At 41.3% G+C, this 17402-nt stretch overlaps 1 protein-coding gene across 3 annotated transcripts in view; it reads left to right on the top strand.

The window, feature by feature from the left end:
• Window positions 1–14606: 14606 nt before the first annotated feature.
• The window catches only part of LOC137008994 (plakophilin-1), a 44055-nt gene continuing 41259 nt past the window's right edge, over window positions 14607–17402 (top strand). For all 3 annotated transcript variants that reach the window (XM_067370836.1, XM_067370837.1, XM_067370838.1), the window contains exon 1: window positions 14607–14853. In XM_067370836.1, coding sequence (XP_067226937.1) covers window positions 14676–14853 — 178 coding nt within the window. In that variant the 5' untranslated portion in view covers window positions 14607–14675. The remainder of the gene's footprint in view (window positions 14854–17402) is intronic.

Below are 17402 nucleotides of genomic sequence, written 5' to 3' on the forward strand. Positions count from 1 at the left end.
ATTAGCAGTGGTTTATTTGACTTATCCACAACGGAATAAGAAAAAAATGAGAATAACATGTAATAATGTAATCAATAAAAAAGTAACTAGTAGTCTGATTATGTGCAGTGTTGGGGATAACGCCAGTTACATAATAAGAGTCACATAATAGTTACATCATAGTTACTTTTTAAAGTAACTAGTAAAGTAATGCATTACTTGAAAATTTACAAAATATTGAGTTACTTTTTCAAATAAGTAACGCAAGTTACTGTGTTTTCACATTTATTGACTGACAGCTCTCCTGTCCCCATGTTGAGAGAAATCATGAGTAAGCGCAGAGGCATTGTGGGTAAACATGATGTTATTGTAGATCTACGGTGCGTTCCAAACAGGATATATCGCCCTCCAAAGGGCACTTCGGAGTGAAAACAATCATGGCCGCCATATTGAAGGGTCGTTCCAAACCGAAGTGCTCCAAACTGGCCACTTCAAAGGGCCCTTTAGAATGAAAGATTTCGAAGGGTACAACTGATGGACACTTTGGGCCCCCATGATCCTTTGCACAGGGAAGTTGTTTGGCATCACAGAATGGGTACAGGAGGCTCGGAGTTCGAATTTACCTTTACCTTTTTTAGTTTTTTTTTTAGCCCTACACCCTTCATTCCTTTGACGCTCTCACTCCGGAGGGTAAACTGTTTGATTAGGGCATAGGGATGAGCCCTTCCGAATGAAACGCAGGGCTAGACTAAATGTGAGCATTTACTCATCTTGCTTGCACAAAAACAGATTCATTATTCCTCAAAATTAATAAAAAAATGCAAACTCATAATATTACGCAAACCTGCAATAATTAAATGTTTAATTTCACAAATATATTTTGTGTATTTAATCTCACTTTGTTAAACAATGTCTTTGCTGCTGACAATTTTTCAAGCAGTTTCATTTTTAGCTTTCATTTGGCTACAGTGAAACTCTCAACTGGTTCCAGTTAAAACACAAACCGCAGCAACAACTTCTGCTTTCACTAAATTTGAAGGTAGTAAACAGGTAATGAGTTTCTTACTTGTTGGGTAATAATTAGTAGGCTAGTTGACAAATAACATATTTAGGTTAACATATTTATATAATGACATTCATATTTAATTATTAAATTATATAACATTACATATTTAATTATAGGCCTATATAGTGCATCCAGAAAGTATTTGTGGCAAGGGGGGCGTGGTTCAGCGGAATCTGCAAACAAACAACCTGGCTCTTGTTTCAGTAATTGGCGTGGAGGAGAGAGTATTTAACGGCAGGAGAAACAGGAGCCAGTTGTTTGTTATTTGCGCTTAATCCACTCAGTCACCGCGCGTCTCCTCCTTCTCTCTCCCGTTGCAGATTCCGCTGAACCACGCCCCCCTTGCCACAGTATTCACAGCGTTTCCCTTTTTCCACATTTTGTTGTTACAGCCTTATTCCAAAAGGGATTAAATTAATTATTTTCCTCTAAATTCAACAAACAAATACCCCATAATGACAAAATGAAAGAACTTTTTGTTTGAAATCTTTGCAAATTTATTAAATCGTGAGAACAGTGCAATTTTAACCAAGGCTCCGGGACGTGTGAGGAGTCGCCTGTCAACCGTTACCCTCGGTTTCCGGTTTTATTTTGTAGAAACCATGTAAACGCCAAAGACGCTTTAATATTTACATGTTTTAATAGACAAGGGAACGACTGTTTTGATATATTTGTAGACAGAAAACGAATTGTTATATAGCTCAACACGTTTAGTCTTATTGTTTAAATCAAATTTTCTTGATTTTAAAATTAATTGCATGCCATTTATCAACATCCAGCCATCCAGCATTTAATACTAAAATCTAAACATTTCTACTGCAGTGTGCAACAAGTGTCTCGCAGCAGTCGCAGAGCGAACATCATAACATAATTTTCAAAACACTCAAATGTATATAATTCAATTCAATTCAATTCAATTCAATTCAAAAGCTTTATTGTCTAGCCCCACAGGGGTAGAAAATTGTCTTCAGACAAGGCTCGACAACAAAAAACATTAACACAACAACAGAACAAACAATCAATAATTAAAAAAAAAAAAAAAAAAAACTTCACAACAACAACAACAACTCATCTTACAATCCTATTTAAAATATCGATGGCTGTCAGTACAAAGGTCTTCTTATACTTAGCCTTTTTAATCAGGGGTACTTTGTACCGTCTACCTGATGGAAGTACTGGAAATGAACTTTTTTTGAAATGACTTTTTACTGCAACAGTATAAAGGTCAGACAAAGATACTTGCTTTGCTCCAATAATTTTACCAGCCATATTTATAATCCTTAAAAGTTTGTTCTTACATTTAACAGAGAGAGAATTAAACCAGGACACCATGTTAAAAGTGAGCACAGACTCAATAAGAGATTTATACACAACTATCAAAATGTCTTTTTCAATATTTAAACTTCTCAGTTTCCTCAGTAAGCCTAGACGTTGGTAAGCCTTCTTAAAGACACCATCTGAATGTTTCCCAAACATAAACTGGGAGTCAATCTCTGTACCCAGATATTTAAAAGATCCCACCTGTTCAACTACCTCACCATTAATTATCAAAGGTTTAAAAAGTGTACATGCATTGCTAACCCCACAACACATTTCCTTAGTTTTATTTATATTAAGCTGCAAGGAACTCTGCTCAGTCCACAATGCAAAGGCATTAACAAAGTTAAAATAACTGTCCAGTGATTGGGTATGCTTCACACATCCCACTAGTGCCATGTCATCTGCATATTTTAAGAGCATCAAATTTTCATCATAACAGGTTATCTCATTTGTGTAAATTGAGAAAAGAATTGGGGATAAAACACATCCCTGTGGGAGACCAGTTTTCAAAACCACATTTCCAGACTTTCTACCATTCACCAGCACATGTTGGGGGCGATCCTGTAAGAAACTGTTAATCCATAAAATCAAGGTTTGATGCACTTGTAATTCCTCCAGACGCCTTAAAAGTGTGTTTATGTTCACTGTGCTAAAAGCTGAAGAAAAGTCCATAAATAAAATCCTGACCCATGAATTTGCCGAGTCCAGATGCTTTACTGCCCTGTCCAACAGAGTAAGAGTGGCATCCTCAACTCCACGTCCAGTTCGATAAGCAAATTGCAACGGATCAAGTTTACCAGACACTATTTGTGAGAGTTGCTGACAAACAACTCTCTCCATACATTTACAGAGCACAGATGTTAAAGCCACTGGCCTGTAGTCCACAAGCTGCTTAGCATGTGCCTTTTTTGGTAAAGGGATGATGGTGCTTTCCTTCCAGGCCTGCGGAACAATGCTCAAATCAAGAGACAGCTGAAAGAGTTGTGTCAACACCCCCTTTAGCTGAACTGCACATTCTCTCAATACCTTGCCCTTTATTCCATCTGGCCCCGATGTCTTTTTTGGTTTAACCTGCATTAAAACCTTCTCCACATTTTGTTCCTCAATTGTCATGTGTGGTAAATCAGGATGCTCTGTAGGAGTCCAGTGCTCATCTAAAAAACTATTATTAAAACGAGCATAAAATTGGTTTAATTCATTAGCAAAACAGACAGGATCAGGGCACTGGATATTGTGTTTCTTCTGATTTCTCCCCATCATGATATTTAAGCCATGCCAGGCCATCTGTGCATTACCCATTGTAAACTTTTCCTCAACCTTGCGTTTATATTCCTGTTTAGCTACCTTAATTTTTTGTTTTAATTCTTTCTGTAAGAGTTTAAAGCCAAATTCATCACCATTTAAGAAAGCTATTTTTTTAAGATTTAAACAATGTTTAAGATCTTTTGTAACCCAGGGCTTATTGTTAGGGTAACATCTCACACATTTCACCGGAATTACAGTGTCTACACAAAAATCAACATACCCAGATATTGAAGCATTAAGCATATCTACATCACTTTCACAGTCCTTAAAAAATACATCCCAATTTGTAGCTTCAAAACAACCCTTTAGTGTTTCAGTAGATTCAAAATCCCATACCTGAATAGTCCTAGTTTGCACTTTTTCAGATTTTAATTTTTGTCTATAACGAGGTAAGAGCAGAACGGTATTGTGGTCAGATCGACCGAGAGGTGGACGTGCCTTGGAGATGTAGGCGCCTTGTATATTTCCAAAGCACAAGTCCAATGTTTTATCCAACCTGGTAACAGACGTGACATACTGCTCCAAGTTCGGCAGAAGTGTAGTGACGTCACAACGATTAAAATCACCAAGCAGAAACACCGGCTGATCTCCAACTCTGCTTACAATATTATTGAAAGTGTCAGCAATACTTTCGGCAGCCAACGTAAAATCAGGACCTGGGACGTACACCAATATCACTGTTATTTGTGTAAATTCGCGGGGGAGATAATGAGGGCGAAAGGAAACCACCATCATTTCATAATGTTTTGAACAATCGGTTTCTCTCATCGTAAAGTTCGTTGCCCACCTGTTGTTCACTGCCATACAAAGACCCCCACCAATCGTTTTCTGAGTTTTTATAGTGTCGCGGTCAAACCGAATAAAAGTAAATCCATCTAAATTAAAATCCATTGTTTCCTGGGACAGCCATGTCTCCGTAAAACAAAACAGGCTTGTGCGTCGATAATCCTCATCATACTTGATCAATGCAGAGAGCTCGTCGATTTTATTCCTCAAGGATCTAACATTTGATAAGATCATGGCCGGCAAGGGCAATCTACTACCTCTTCTTCGCAGTCTTTTAACTATTCCTCCTCTCGAGCCCCTTTTCCGTCGCTTCATGCCAGTCTTTCTCCAACTGTAGTCAACCAGAAGACACTTTGGGACACTTTTGAAAAGTTGTGAATCCGTTGATGGTGCAACAGCATGCAATCGCAGATCCAGCAGAAGTCCACGCGGATACACCAGATTTTTCACAGGTGGCGATATGCTTACTCCAGTCGGCATTGTCCATAAGGCCATTATCGGTTGAGAAATAAACACCACAAGGCCCAGAACTGCCAAAAAATTATCCATCTCACATACAGCTTATAAATTAACGAAACGGAACAAAACACACAAACAAACTCAAACTAATCAAACAAAACAAACAAACAACAGGAGCCTGTGTCACGAGTCGCACGAGCAGCGTTGCGCCCCGGAAGTCAAAGATCATAATAATAAACAGAGCGTCGTTACCTCATACTCATGACCGGAAAAGTGGAAGTGGTGTCGGCGACTGCGGCATAATAAAAATTCCGCTGCTCGTGAGGCGTGTGTTGCGCAATCACTCCAGCGGCCTCGTTCAGCTCCTACAACACTCCTGCACTGCTTCATACTACAATAACATTAATAAACGTATCCATGAACATGATTTCTTCCCGAGTCCTATCCGTATTCTTTTGCACCAGCTGTGAAGTGAAGACCACATGTCCCAAGATTCCGCGCTCAAACTTGCCATCATCAACCTACGCCTTTGTTTTGAATAGGCCTCTAGCGACCTCTAGCAGACAGAAAATATTACATATTGCACCTTTGACTGTGGGACCTTATATAGACAGGTGTGTGCCTTTCCAAATCATGTTCAATCAACTGACTTGACAGGTGGACTCCAATCAACTTGTAGAAACATCTCAAGGATGATCAGTGGAATCAGGATGCGCCTGAGCTCAATTTTGAGTGTCATGGCAAAGGCTGTGAATACTTATGTACATGTGATTTTTTTTTATTTTTAATAAATTTGCAAAAATTCCAAACAAACTTCTTTCACGTTGTCATTATGGGGTATTGTTTGTAGAATTTTTAGGATAATAATGAATTTAATCCCTTTTGGAATAAGGCTGTAACATAAAATGTGGAAAAGGTGAAACGCTGTGAATGCTTTGCAGATGCACTGTGTGTATACATATATAGGCTATAACAAATTTAATGAAGTGAATATATCTGGTTTAAGGAACTGACGAGTGAACAATAACAATTTAGTTTCTGAGCATAAGTACTCTGTGGGCTTTTAATTGACGTTTGTTTGCTGTGTTTAGCAAGCAGTTTCATTTTTTAGCTTTCATTTGGTTCCAGTGAAACTCTAAACTGATTCTAGTTAAAACACTATTCTCTCTCTATAGTTGCGTCCCAAATGACGCACTATACACTATGCACTATGTACTTGTGCACTATGCACTTGCGTATGCCATCATCTTCTGCTTCTTGTATCTTGCGCCGCCTGAGCTGACTGGAATGCTTTGGTTGTCATGACATTGGCGTAGTTTAGGGCGGCTATATTTCGCGTTCATTTACACCTGAGCCATAGTCAGTCGCTGCGTCCGAAAATGCTGCCTTCTGAGGACACATTTCAAGGTAGTAAGGCATCAAGTTTTGTTTGATGTGAGCACATGGCTTGTCATGGCTTGTCATGTGTTTCTTTGTGCCATGTGCCATGTGCTCTCATGTCTATTGTCTTGACCCCGCCCACCTTGTTACATCATTATTGGTTGATTTGCCCCACCTGTCCTCCCTCATTACCTGCCTTGTTTGCTCTCCTATTTATTCTCCTTGTGTTTGCAGTCCTGTGCTGGTTCGTTGTCGTTTATTCCCTCGTGTTTTCCTTAAGCCAAGCCAAGCCAAGCCAAGCCAAGCCAAGTCAAGCCAAGTCAAGCCAAGTCAAGCCAAGTCAAGTCCTGTTTTTTGTCAAGTCGGTTTTCCCCCACGGGGTAGTTTTTGTTGTGTTTTGTTTTATTTTTTATTATTAATAAAAGCCCTTTCCCTGCATCATTGAGTCCTCGCTCCTTTCACCACCACCAAACCTGACAGAACGAACCAGCCAATTGAGGACTCAGCAGAAGGATGGGCATCTTCCTTTTTCCATCTCCCAGCCCCTCCGCTCAGCTGATGGTGGATCAGCGCAGCAAGCTCCAATCTCTCCGGCAAGGGGGAGCCAGCGTTAAGGAGTTTTCTCACCTGTTCGTGCTCACAGCGGAGGGGCTCAACATCAGCGACGCAGTGCTCAAGGACATTTTTAACAGCAGCCTTAATGAGCCCGTCAGCGCCTGGGAGATGGGAATGCTGGGGCTTTTGTCTTTCTGGCAGTTTGTGGGGTTTGTTTACAACCGCGGAGAGGAGGGTGGCCTTCCCCCTCTTGGTCCACCTCCCATTCCCCTCACAAGCTGCCAAGTCCCCAGTCCTCCGATGACCTCTTCGGGGAGAGGGAGGAGGAGGAAGAACAGGTCAGCCTCATCTGCCACCTGCCCAGAGGTGGCTGAACCCACTGCAGCCCTTCCAGTGGTTGCTGTGACCGCTGCAGCACCCCCAGAGCTGACCAAGGAAGCTGCAGCGCCCACAGAGGAGGTAGGCACAGTGCCACCTCCTCGCCCACATAAACGGAGGAAGAGGAAGAAGCCTTCCTCCAACCCTCAAGGCCCGGAGGCCTTCCCAGTGCCCGCTGTAGGCCCGGAGGCCTTCCCAGAGCCCGCTTCAGGCCCGGAGGCCTTCCCAGAGCCCGCTTCAGGCCCGGAGGCCTTCCCAGAGCCCGCTTCAGGCCCGGAGGCCTTTCCAGAGCCCGCTTCAGGCCCGGAGGCCTTTCCAGAGCCCGCTGTAGGCCCGGAGGCCTTCCCAGAGCCCGCTCCAGCCCGTGAGCCCGCTCCAGCCCGTGAGTCCGCTCCAGAGCTCGCTCCAGCCCGTGAGCCCACTCCAGAGCCCGCTCCAGCCCGTGAGTCCGCTCCAGAGCCCGCTCCAGCCCGTGAGTCCGCTCCTGAGCCCGCTCCAGCCCGTGAGCCCGCTCCAACCCCAGAGGCCATTCTTGTGCCGCCCAAGCGCCTTGCCCTGCCGGCACCACCCGAGCGCCTTGCCCTGCCGGCGCCTCCCCAGCGCCTTGCCCTGCCTGCGCCACCCGAGCGCCTTGCCCTGACGGCGCCTGCGCATACCCTGCCGGCGCCTCCCCAGCGCCTTGCCCTGCCGGCGCCCCCCCAGCTGTCTGCCCTGCCGGCGCCACCCCAGCTGTCTGCCCTGCCGGCGCCAGCCAAGCTGTCTACCCTGCCAGCGCCACCCGAGCGCCTTGCCCTGCCGGCGCCACCCAGGCTGTCTGCCCTGCCAGCGCCTGCTAAGCTGTCTGCCCTGCTGGAGCCTGCCTGGATGGTCCCTCCAGTACCGCCCTGGTCCTCAGCCAGCACCCCAGACCAGCTGAAGCCGCCCTGGTCTGTCCCGCCGGTCCCGCCCTGGTCTGTCCCTCCAGCTCCTCCCTGGCCCTCAGCTGGGACCCCAGACCTGCCTGAGCCTCCCTGGCTCAACCCTCCCATCCCTCCCTGGTTTCCTTAAAGACATTCTGTTTTTTTTTTTTTTTTTTGCCCGCTGACTTGGCTCCCCTCCCTCCCTCCCTCCCCTCTTTGTCTTTGTGTTTTGATGATCTGTCTTGTTGGTGTGTTTTCGTCTTGTGTCGTGTATGTTGTCATGTTTGTCTTGTGTCCCTCGTAGGGGACGCCAGGTGGCGTCCCTTTAGAGGGGGGGTAGTGTCAGGGTTCTGTCACTTCGGTCTAGTTTATTTCTTGGTTTTGTGACAGAGCTCTGACACTCCCGTTCTTGTCGTGTTTTTGTGTGAGCGTACAGTCTCGAGTGTTCTCGGGGCTGTGCGCTCTCTCGTCTGCGTGCCTTGTTTCATGTTTGGAGCGTGGCGTTCGGATCCCGGCACTCGTGTCTAGTTTGGTTTCGGTTTCGTGTCGGGATTCGGACACTCGCGCTCCCAGTCCTGTCTTTATTGTGAGCGCACGGGTTGTGTGTACTTTCACTTGCCGTGCGCTCTTGTCTCATGTTTTGTGTAGCACGCGGTTATTTCCACCTGCCGCATGCTTTCATGTTGTGTTTTTGTCTTGTGTTGTGTTAGCACGCAGTCTGTGTTTCACGGGCTGCGTGCTTCCATGTTGTCTTGTTTTGTGTGAACACGTGGCTTATGAGTTTTCATAGTCACGTGTTCATGTCTCGTCTTGTGTAAGCACATGGCTTGTCTTGTGTAAGCACATGGCTTGTGATTTGTCTTCATTGGCCATGTGCTTGTGTCTTTGTTTTGTTTGATGTGAGCACATGGCTTGTCATGTGTTTCTTTGTGCCATGTGCTCTCATGTCTATTGTCTTGACCCCGCCCACCTTGTTACATCATTATTGGTTGATTTGCCCCACCTTGTCCTCCCTCATTACCTGCCTTGTTTGCTCTCCTATTTATTCTCCTTTTGTTTGCAGTCCTGTGCTGGTTCGTTGTCGTTTATTCCCTCGTGTTTTCCTTAAGCCAAGTCAAGCCAAGTCTAGTCAAGTCCTGTTTTTTGTCAAGTCGGTTTTCCCCCACGGGGTAGTTTTTGTTGTGTTTTGTTTTATTTTTTTATTATTAATAAAAGCCCTTTCCCTGCATCGAGTCCTCGCTCCTTTCACCACCACCAAACCTGACAGTTTTGATTAGAATACATCATATCCGGTCGGCCGGTCGCATACGGTCTAGCCACAGAAGTTCAAATATTTCAACGCATCCGAAGCTCAAATTGGATTCTAAATTTCCGCATTTGCATATGATCGGAACTCCACGCAGCCCCCGTATTACTCTCCATTGGAAATGAATGACTTCTGGTCCAACGGCTGTCGTTTGTCATGTGCAGTGGAAAGGCGGTTTTAAGCCATCTTTCCACTGCACACGACATTCGGACACGACTGTTGGACTTTGCCCCCTAGTGGCAGTCGCACAATTTCATCATGATCGTACAAGGCAACATGGGAGAGAAGCTTATCCTCGCGGTCTCAGAAAACCCCATTGTCATGATCACGTCTGTTCCTGTCACATCCCGGACTACATTTCCCATTATCCTCCATTGCTTATCACCTGCACTCACTTCACAATCACTCCACACTAATCACCACACCCAGCTCCCACACATTACTTGGACTATAAAAGACTCATACACACACCACCTCACCGCGAAGTCTTGTTGCATCTGTGTACAATTCCAAGCGTTTATATCTTGTCTGCCTGTCTGTTTCCCGTCTACGATCCTGTGCCACCTGTCCTGACCTTTGCTTTGTATACTGACCTGTGATTGATATCTGCCAGCCCTGACCCTCTGCTTGTTCCTGACTATGATCCTGCCTGTTCCTTGCTGTACCGGTTTGCTGTTATCTGACCAATGCCTGTACGACCACGCTCACCTTTTAATAAAGCTGTATTTGGATCTTACTCTGAGTCCCGCTCCGTTACACCCATTCTGTATGATACTTTTCTAGAATCATACAGAGACTTTAATAGGAAAAATGAGGCTTGGAAGAAAGTTAGTGAGGTTGTCGGGTTGTCAGGTGTGTTTTGTTTGCCAAATGTGCTGAATGTATGCAAATCCTTGTCATGCCTTAATTAGCATCTAGCCCAATCTACTGTAGCCTAGTATTCACATGTATTTATTATTCCACATTTTACAAATTTATTGAGACAGTGGTTAACATAAACTAACAATGAACAATGCTATCACAATGTATACAATTTTGTTTCATTTCAAATGTAAAGTTTATGCTCATACACTAATGTAATATGAACTAGCTATAAAATGACCAGTGTTGGGTCTAATTCATCACTAAGTGATTAACTACTGTAATTTAAATACTTTTCCCTGGTAAGTAAAGTAAAGGAATAATCTTAATGTTTCTGTAATTTATAGTCATTTTTATGTCACTTATTTTAATACTGTATAGACTACATAACAATTATATATACAACAATAGTAAAAATGTATGCAATTGTATATTATTTGTTTGAAAGAATGAAAGAGCAGATTCTTGTCTATTTTTGTATTGTTCAACTGGTGGAGGTTGATGTGGGATTTAAAAAGTAATTAGTAATGCAATACTTTTTAGTGAGAGTAATTAGTACAGTAATCTAATTACACTGTTTAGTAACTTACCCAACACTGAAATGACATATCAAAGTATAGTTAATATGATTTTATGAAGTTATACAATTGTTTTTAAACTTAACAGTGGATGAGTGCAGGAAGAAGTGGAGGGATCTCCGTGACGTTTATGTCAGGGAAAGGAGAGAGGAGAAGAAAAGAAAAAGTGGAGCAGCTGCCACCCAAAAACGCCCTTGGCGTTACTATCACATCATGTCTTTCCTTCTTCCATTTGTTTCTTCTCGGCCCACATCTGGGAACATAGAGGAGGAAAAAGGAGAAGGGAGAAGAAATGAGGAATTCAGCGCAGAAGTAATAACAGAGGAAAGACAAGAAATGCAGGTAGAGAAGGACATGACAGAAATAAGAAACAGTTTAGAGATCAGTGCAGAAGATAGTAGGATGGACCATGTGGTAGAGGACATGACTGGAGAGGAGGAGAGCGGAAAGAGGCAGAGCGCAAAATACTTTGCCCAGCCACAACAACGTCGGAGAAGAATTGAAGCAGCATCCGTGTCTTCTTTTGAGCGGAAAATCGTTGAGGCAATAGACACCTCCAACTGTCCTGCCCCTGCTGTATCAGAAGATCCTGACATGCAGTTTCAGCAGTTTGATGCCAGCCCTGAAGAGACTTGAGCCTAAATGCAGGGAACTCACAAAGCTGAAAAAGACTCTCTGTCGCATAGTAGAGAAATTACCGTACAGACAGGAGGAGAAGGTCGCAGACAATCGGGGAGATTATCTTAATATGGCGTACTGGCGTTACATTTTAAAATACTATACAAAATAATTAATGAGAATACTTACTCCTGCTCACTCACGCCAAAGAACTCCCCGCTCAAGCTCGCCGTCTCTGCAAGATTAACGATGGCAGTTTGCACACACAGCTACTAGAAGATTTACATCTGTCAGACAGGTTGCGGACGTCATCAAGCTTAGTGTGAGTCTGCGCGTCAGAAACGGAAGTGCTAAAAATCGCTAAAAATGGGCTTCACTTGACTCAATTGAGTTCCAATGGGGTCGCTGTGTCCATTTCTTTTACTGTCTATGCCTGCAACATTTAGCCAAAAAAGCATAACAGCTAAAGCTAACACTCCGCCCCCTGCGATACGCAGGGAATGAGACCAGAGGCTGTTTTTTGAATGGAAGTCAATGGACGAGAGGCTTCATATGCTGATTAAACAGCTTTTGTGGTGAAATAGCTAATCATTTAATTAATCAACAGCCTGTTTGCCAATCTTCAGCATGTTTTACACTAAACAATACTTTCTTTGGGAACTATGTAGGCTAGTTTTTAGTTTGATAAAAATGTATTTTTTAGAGAAAGCAGACTAGGAAATGTTGTTACTGACGTCACTGCCATTACACGATAGGCTGAGGGGTGCCGCACGTGATTAAGTTAGCCGTTACGCTTTCTCCAATGGTAAGAGATACTCTTAAAGGAACACTCCACTTTTTTTGAAAATAGGCTCATTGTCCAACTCCCCTAGAGTTAAACAGTTGAGTTTTACCATTTTCGAATCCATTCAGCCGATCTCCGGTTCTGGCGGTACCACTTTTACTGCTTGCATAGGGAACGTGCCTTGCAACCATGGAGACGTTTGTGAGAGACGCTGCGTAATATCATTGCACTTCTGCAGCCATGGAACGGCAGCAAAGTTCCTTGATTATTACACCTGAATGAGAGTATAGTTCCTAGCCATATCAGCCTAGAAAATCACAACTTTTTATTTTCCGTCGGTCTTAGTACACGATTTAACTACAGAAGAGTCAAGTTTTAAATAGGAAAAATATCAAAACTCTTTGGTCATTTTTAAGTGCGATGCTAACGGTTTAATCAGATTCAATGAACTATGCTAAGCTATGCTAAAAGTGGTACTGCCAGACCCGGAGATCGGCTGAATGGATTCGAAAACGGTAAAACTCAACTGTTTAACTCTAAGGGAGTTGGAAAATTAACCTATTTTCAAAAAAAAGTGGAGTGTTCCTTTAAGACCCTCTTATCTCCCCATTATATACAATCTCTTGCCGACGAGGACCAACTTCAGCCGAAGGTGCAGAACTCACTGAGAAAACTTAGTCGGCCGACGAAGGAAAAAACTGCCCGCCGGCCGACCGTTGGCTTGGTGTGTTCCTCCCTTTATGCTGCCTTATAAGTCTGTCTGAAATCCGTTTCCTGAGGTGCCTGCGGGGTTGGCTCACGTCGGCAGCGTCTGTGTCCAAAGTTGCCCTGACACACGTACCAAACCAAGACAGCCGACGGTCAAGTAGCACGTCAGTTCTGTGCCTGCGTGAGAAAAAGTGCCTTTCCGAACCAGTAGGTGGCAGTAGCTGAACAGCCAATCAGACTGATCAAATGGCCCGACGGACTGACGAGCTCCAGTGCCGATTCAACATTTCGAATCGGCCGAAAAAAAGCCAACGCGGACCAACTTCAGCCGACGGTGCAGAACACTGAGAAAACTTAGTCGGCTGACAAACAAAAACTGCCCGACGGCCAACCGTCGACTTGGTGTATTCCTGCCTTAACAAGTCATAGGTTTTCGGACGCAGCCACTGTCAGATCAACACGCTGCCACAAACGGCATCACTTGGTTTGTTATATTATATTCCAATAATCATCTATTTCACCCACACATGACGGTCTGGTGACATCTGCTGTCCTGCCTGACACGCAACCGCTAGCATCATTTGTTGTTTCTGGCTCTTTTAATCCTGTGGTGATTTACCCGGTGTAATAATGAATAATTTCTTTGTAGCATTTGTTCAAACTGTAACAATTTTTATTATGAAATAGAAAATAGCTATCAGTACCACAGAATTATGACAAACATCAAGGCGTGAGATAGCTAATAGCACGCAGAGGAAACAATTTAAAATTTCGTATTTGTTTTATTTCGAGTTTTATTTCATTGTTTATTATTTCAATATTTTTAAATCCATTTTGTTAAAACTGTAGTTTTAAAATAGTTATGTTCAAAGCATTGTTTCCCGCGATGTTGTAAATGTGTAAATGCATTTATGCTGCTTCAGAGCATTAAACAGTCTGTGTAAATGCACATGTTTGTGATTTTATGCCGCTTTTTCTGTAAAGATGCCATACTGCTAAGTCAGACTTCAAAAGCAATTAGCACGGGTAAAAAAAAAAGAAAAAGAAAAAAAGTGGCTTCAGGTCTTTATAATATTTAAGTACTTTGGGAAACCACTGCCATAAGTTTTATTTAAAATCTTAATCCTTTTTGTTACTTAACAAAACAGTTTGAGAAAACAGTATCCGGGTGTGGCTGTAAAAGAAGGGCTTTTAAAGCTTTCTGTGTGTGATCACAACAGTGTGAGTCATGGAGGGTGATGTACAGTTGTGATGCTCTGCTGAGTGAATGTTTGGGCTCCTGCGAGATCTGTCACTGAGGTGTGATGGTAGACAGTACTCAGTCACAAAAGATCTGGAGCTTGTGAACATTAACCGCATGTCACATTCTACAGAATATGACACAAGTCTTTCTATAGCTTCCTCCCATCTCATTTAGTTTTTCAATCCACCTTTTATGAACCTAGACAAATGTGTGATGCGTGTGTGCGAACTACAGTTGTGCTGTTAACAGGGTTACTAGGAAACGCCAGGTAATTGACAGGTTTATGAAGTGAATGCAGACCTTTGATTGGCCCGCGGCGCGACACCTCTAGTGGGCGTGACCTAGACGTGGTTGTTCCACACTTCACTACACAAACTATCAGTCGGTCTACGCAGCCGTACAGGTCTGTTGTCGAAGGGTTTGGTGCGAGCAGAACCACTGAGAGCAGCGATGACTGCCGAACCGATTCGCTCGGCTCTGGGCACCGTCTCGAAGGAGGACACCTCGCTGGTCCTGCCGTCTGACGGAAAACAGCGGACGGGACAGCAGCGCGTGCTGGAGCAGGTGAAAAGCATTAAGAGAGGCAAGTCGAAGATGGTCAAGAGTGACTCCATTCCGTCGCCAACAAGTAAGTGTGGGCTTATTTACACATGTATTATATAGAATATATATATATATATATATATATATATATATATATATATATATATATATATATAATTAAACTAATCTTAATGGCAACCTAACCTTAAACTAACATTAATTAGTAAGCTAACCTCAACTTTTGGAAAAAAGTAAAAAATAAAAAATTAAAAAAAAAAAAAAAAAAAAAAAAATATATATATAAATATATATATATATATATATATATATATATATATATATATATATATATATATATATATATATATATATATATATATATATATATATATATATATATGAGTTGAGATTTTTTTTTTTCATAAGCAAGTTGAAGCAGGTCTTTGAGGCAAAGCTGCATTCATTTGTAATTAATATCACAAACAGGAGAGTCCCTGACAGGGGTGTGTCTCAAAACCTTGAGATGGAAACCTAGAACCTAGACCACATTTTTGAGCCTGATGCCCATAGGCACATTTTGCCCAAAATACTGCATGCCTCAAAATACAGTATTTTGCGCTGTAACATTAAATTTTAAGTTCTAACAATTAGGAAAATTTACTGTGAAATCACGTCCAGGTCATAACAATTTGTGTCATAACAAATTACTGTAAAAATATCACCATATCATGTATTGTGGGATAGTAGGGATTATTTGTTTTAAAATCATGATTAATTAATGTACTATTTGACTGGAAGCAAGTATAAGCATAACATTCAGTCTACTGTATATGTGGCAATATTGTACATCATAGAGTAGAAAAAAAAATATATATATTTTTCAATAAACAATTAGGACTCGTCTCACAATTTATTAAACATGTTTAATTGTGTATATTACCTTTGGGCATGCAACACTAGTTACCTCTGTTGAACTTTTAGTAGCCTCTAAATTGTAAACCGGGTATCGGCACGCAACAACAAATATATAAAATTCAGCGATAGCGGCATGCAACAAACATAATTATTAATAGAAATAAAATCAATAATAGTGATCTAAAACAAAATAATAGTAATGTAAGTACATGTCACAGCAAAAAGTAACAGAACGAAACCTCCCTTGAGAAAAACTAGTACGCTTTAGCATACTTAAAGAGTGCTTATTACATAAAAGATGTCTGTTAAAAGAATATACTTAAGAAGGAATATGATGTAATGTTTTTGGACATTTAATTGCATGTCATTTACAATTACATGAAAATGTATTATAGTTCAGATTTATATTAAATGCACTTAGTTGAAGTGCTTTTTTGACCACTTAAGGACTTAAGTTCACCATTAAATGTAATTTTAGAATTCTATCGAAATATGGTTAAAGTGTAGGCAACACTTTATTTTACAGTGTCATTGTTACACGTTACGTGTATTTAATAACTAGAAATTATAACCCTATAAATAACCCTAAACCTAAAGTAAGTACATACAGTTAATAATTTTTACTCAGTACTTAAATGTATAATTACACTAATACTGACACCTTAAAATAAAGTGTAACTGTTGCATGTTCTGTATTTAAATATAATTGTAATCACACATTTGTAATGATAAAGTTGCCGTTTAGTACATTTAAAATAATATCAAATAGACACTAGCTTAAAATTATAATCAGGTTCTTGTACTAAAATATGCTTTAAAGTAAAACTTTTTATTTACAATTAAACACTTTTTAACAAGGGTTCACATATTAAAACTGCAACCACATAATTTATTCTTGCCACAGTGCATGCTGGGAACCTAAGCACCAGTATACTATACTCTGTGGACATTGTACTGTTGCAGTTAATATGTAAATATACAAGAGAGGACTGTAACTCAGACAGCTATAATTATTCTGTGAGGTCACAGTATACAGACACCAGTTAATTGCAGAAAAGACTGAAAGCAACCATTAACCAGACATACTGTAGCTTCACATCATTTTCTGGCTGTATAATGCCCAGAATGCTGTCTAAATAAATAGTCTGCTCACCATAGGCTTTGAGGCACAGACATAATATTGGGATCCAGCCAGTGTTTAGAAGTGACGCACAGTCTAGCTTAGAAATTTGCTGATTTGCATTCAATTGCTTTTTAATATCTCAAAGATTTTTGCTATTTTAATAAGAGAGTAATGTGTTTTGTTCAACACTGTTACACACTATGTTTTTTGTATTTTTGATAATATTGTATTTTCTTTCACTAACAAGTCATTTCTTGTGCACTCAAACATTAATATAAATGAAGTTTAATGACATTTCAACCTATTTGAATGCGGTTTGCTGACGCATACCATAAAATTAACCTTAAGATTTTTGGATAAAATGGTATTAATATGGTAATACTTCACAATAAGGTTTCATTAGTTAACTACATTAATGAACTAACAATGAAATATACTTCTAAAGCATTTATTAATCATAGTCTATCTTAATTTCAACTAATGCATAATTCAAATTAAAAGTTGTATCTGTTAATATTATTTACCTAATGGACCTGTTGCATTTTTATTAACTAATGTTAACTAACGCAACCTTATTGTAAAGTGTTACCAATAAT

The sequence above is a fragment of the Chanodichthys erythropterus genome, chromosome 20 (assembly GCF_024489055.1).
Source record: "Chanodichthys erythropterus isolate Z2021 chromosome 20, ASM2448905v1, whole genome shotgun sequence".
In the NCBI taxonomy this organism is placed as follows: Eukaryota; Metazoa; Chordata; class Actinopteri; order Cypriniformes; family Xenocyprididae; genus Chanodichthys; species Chanodichthys erythropterus.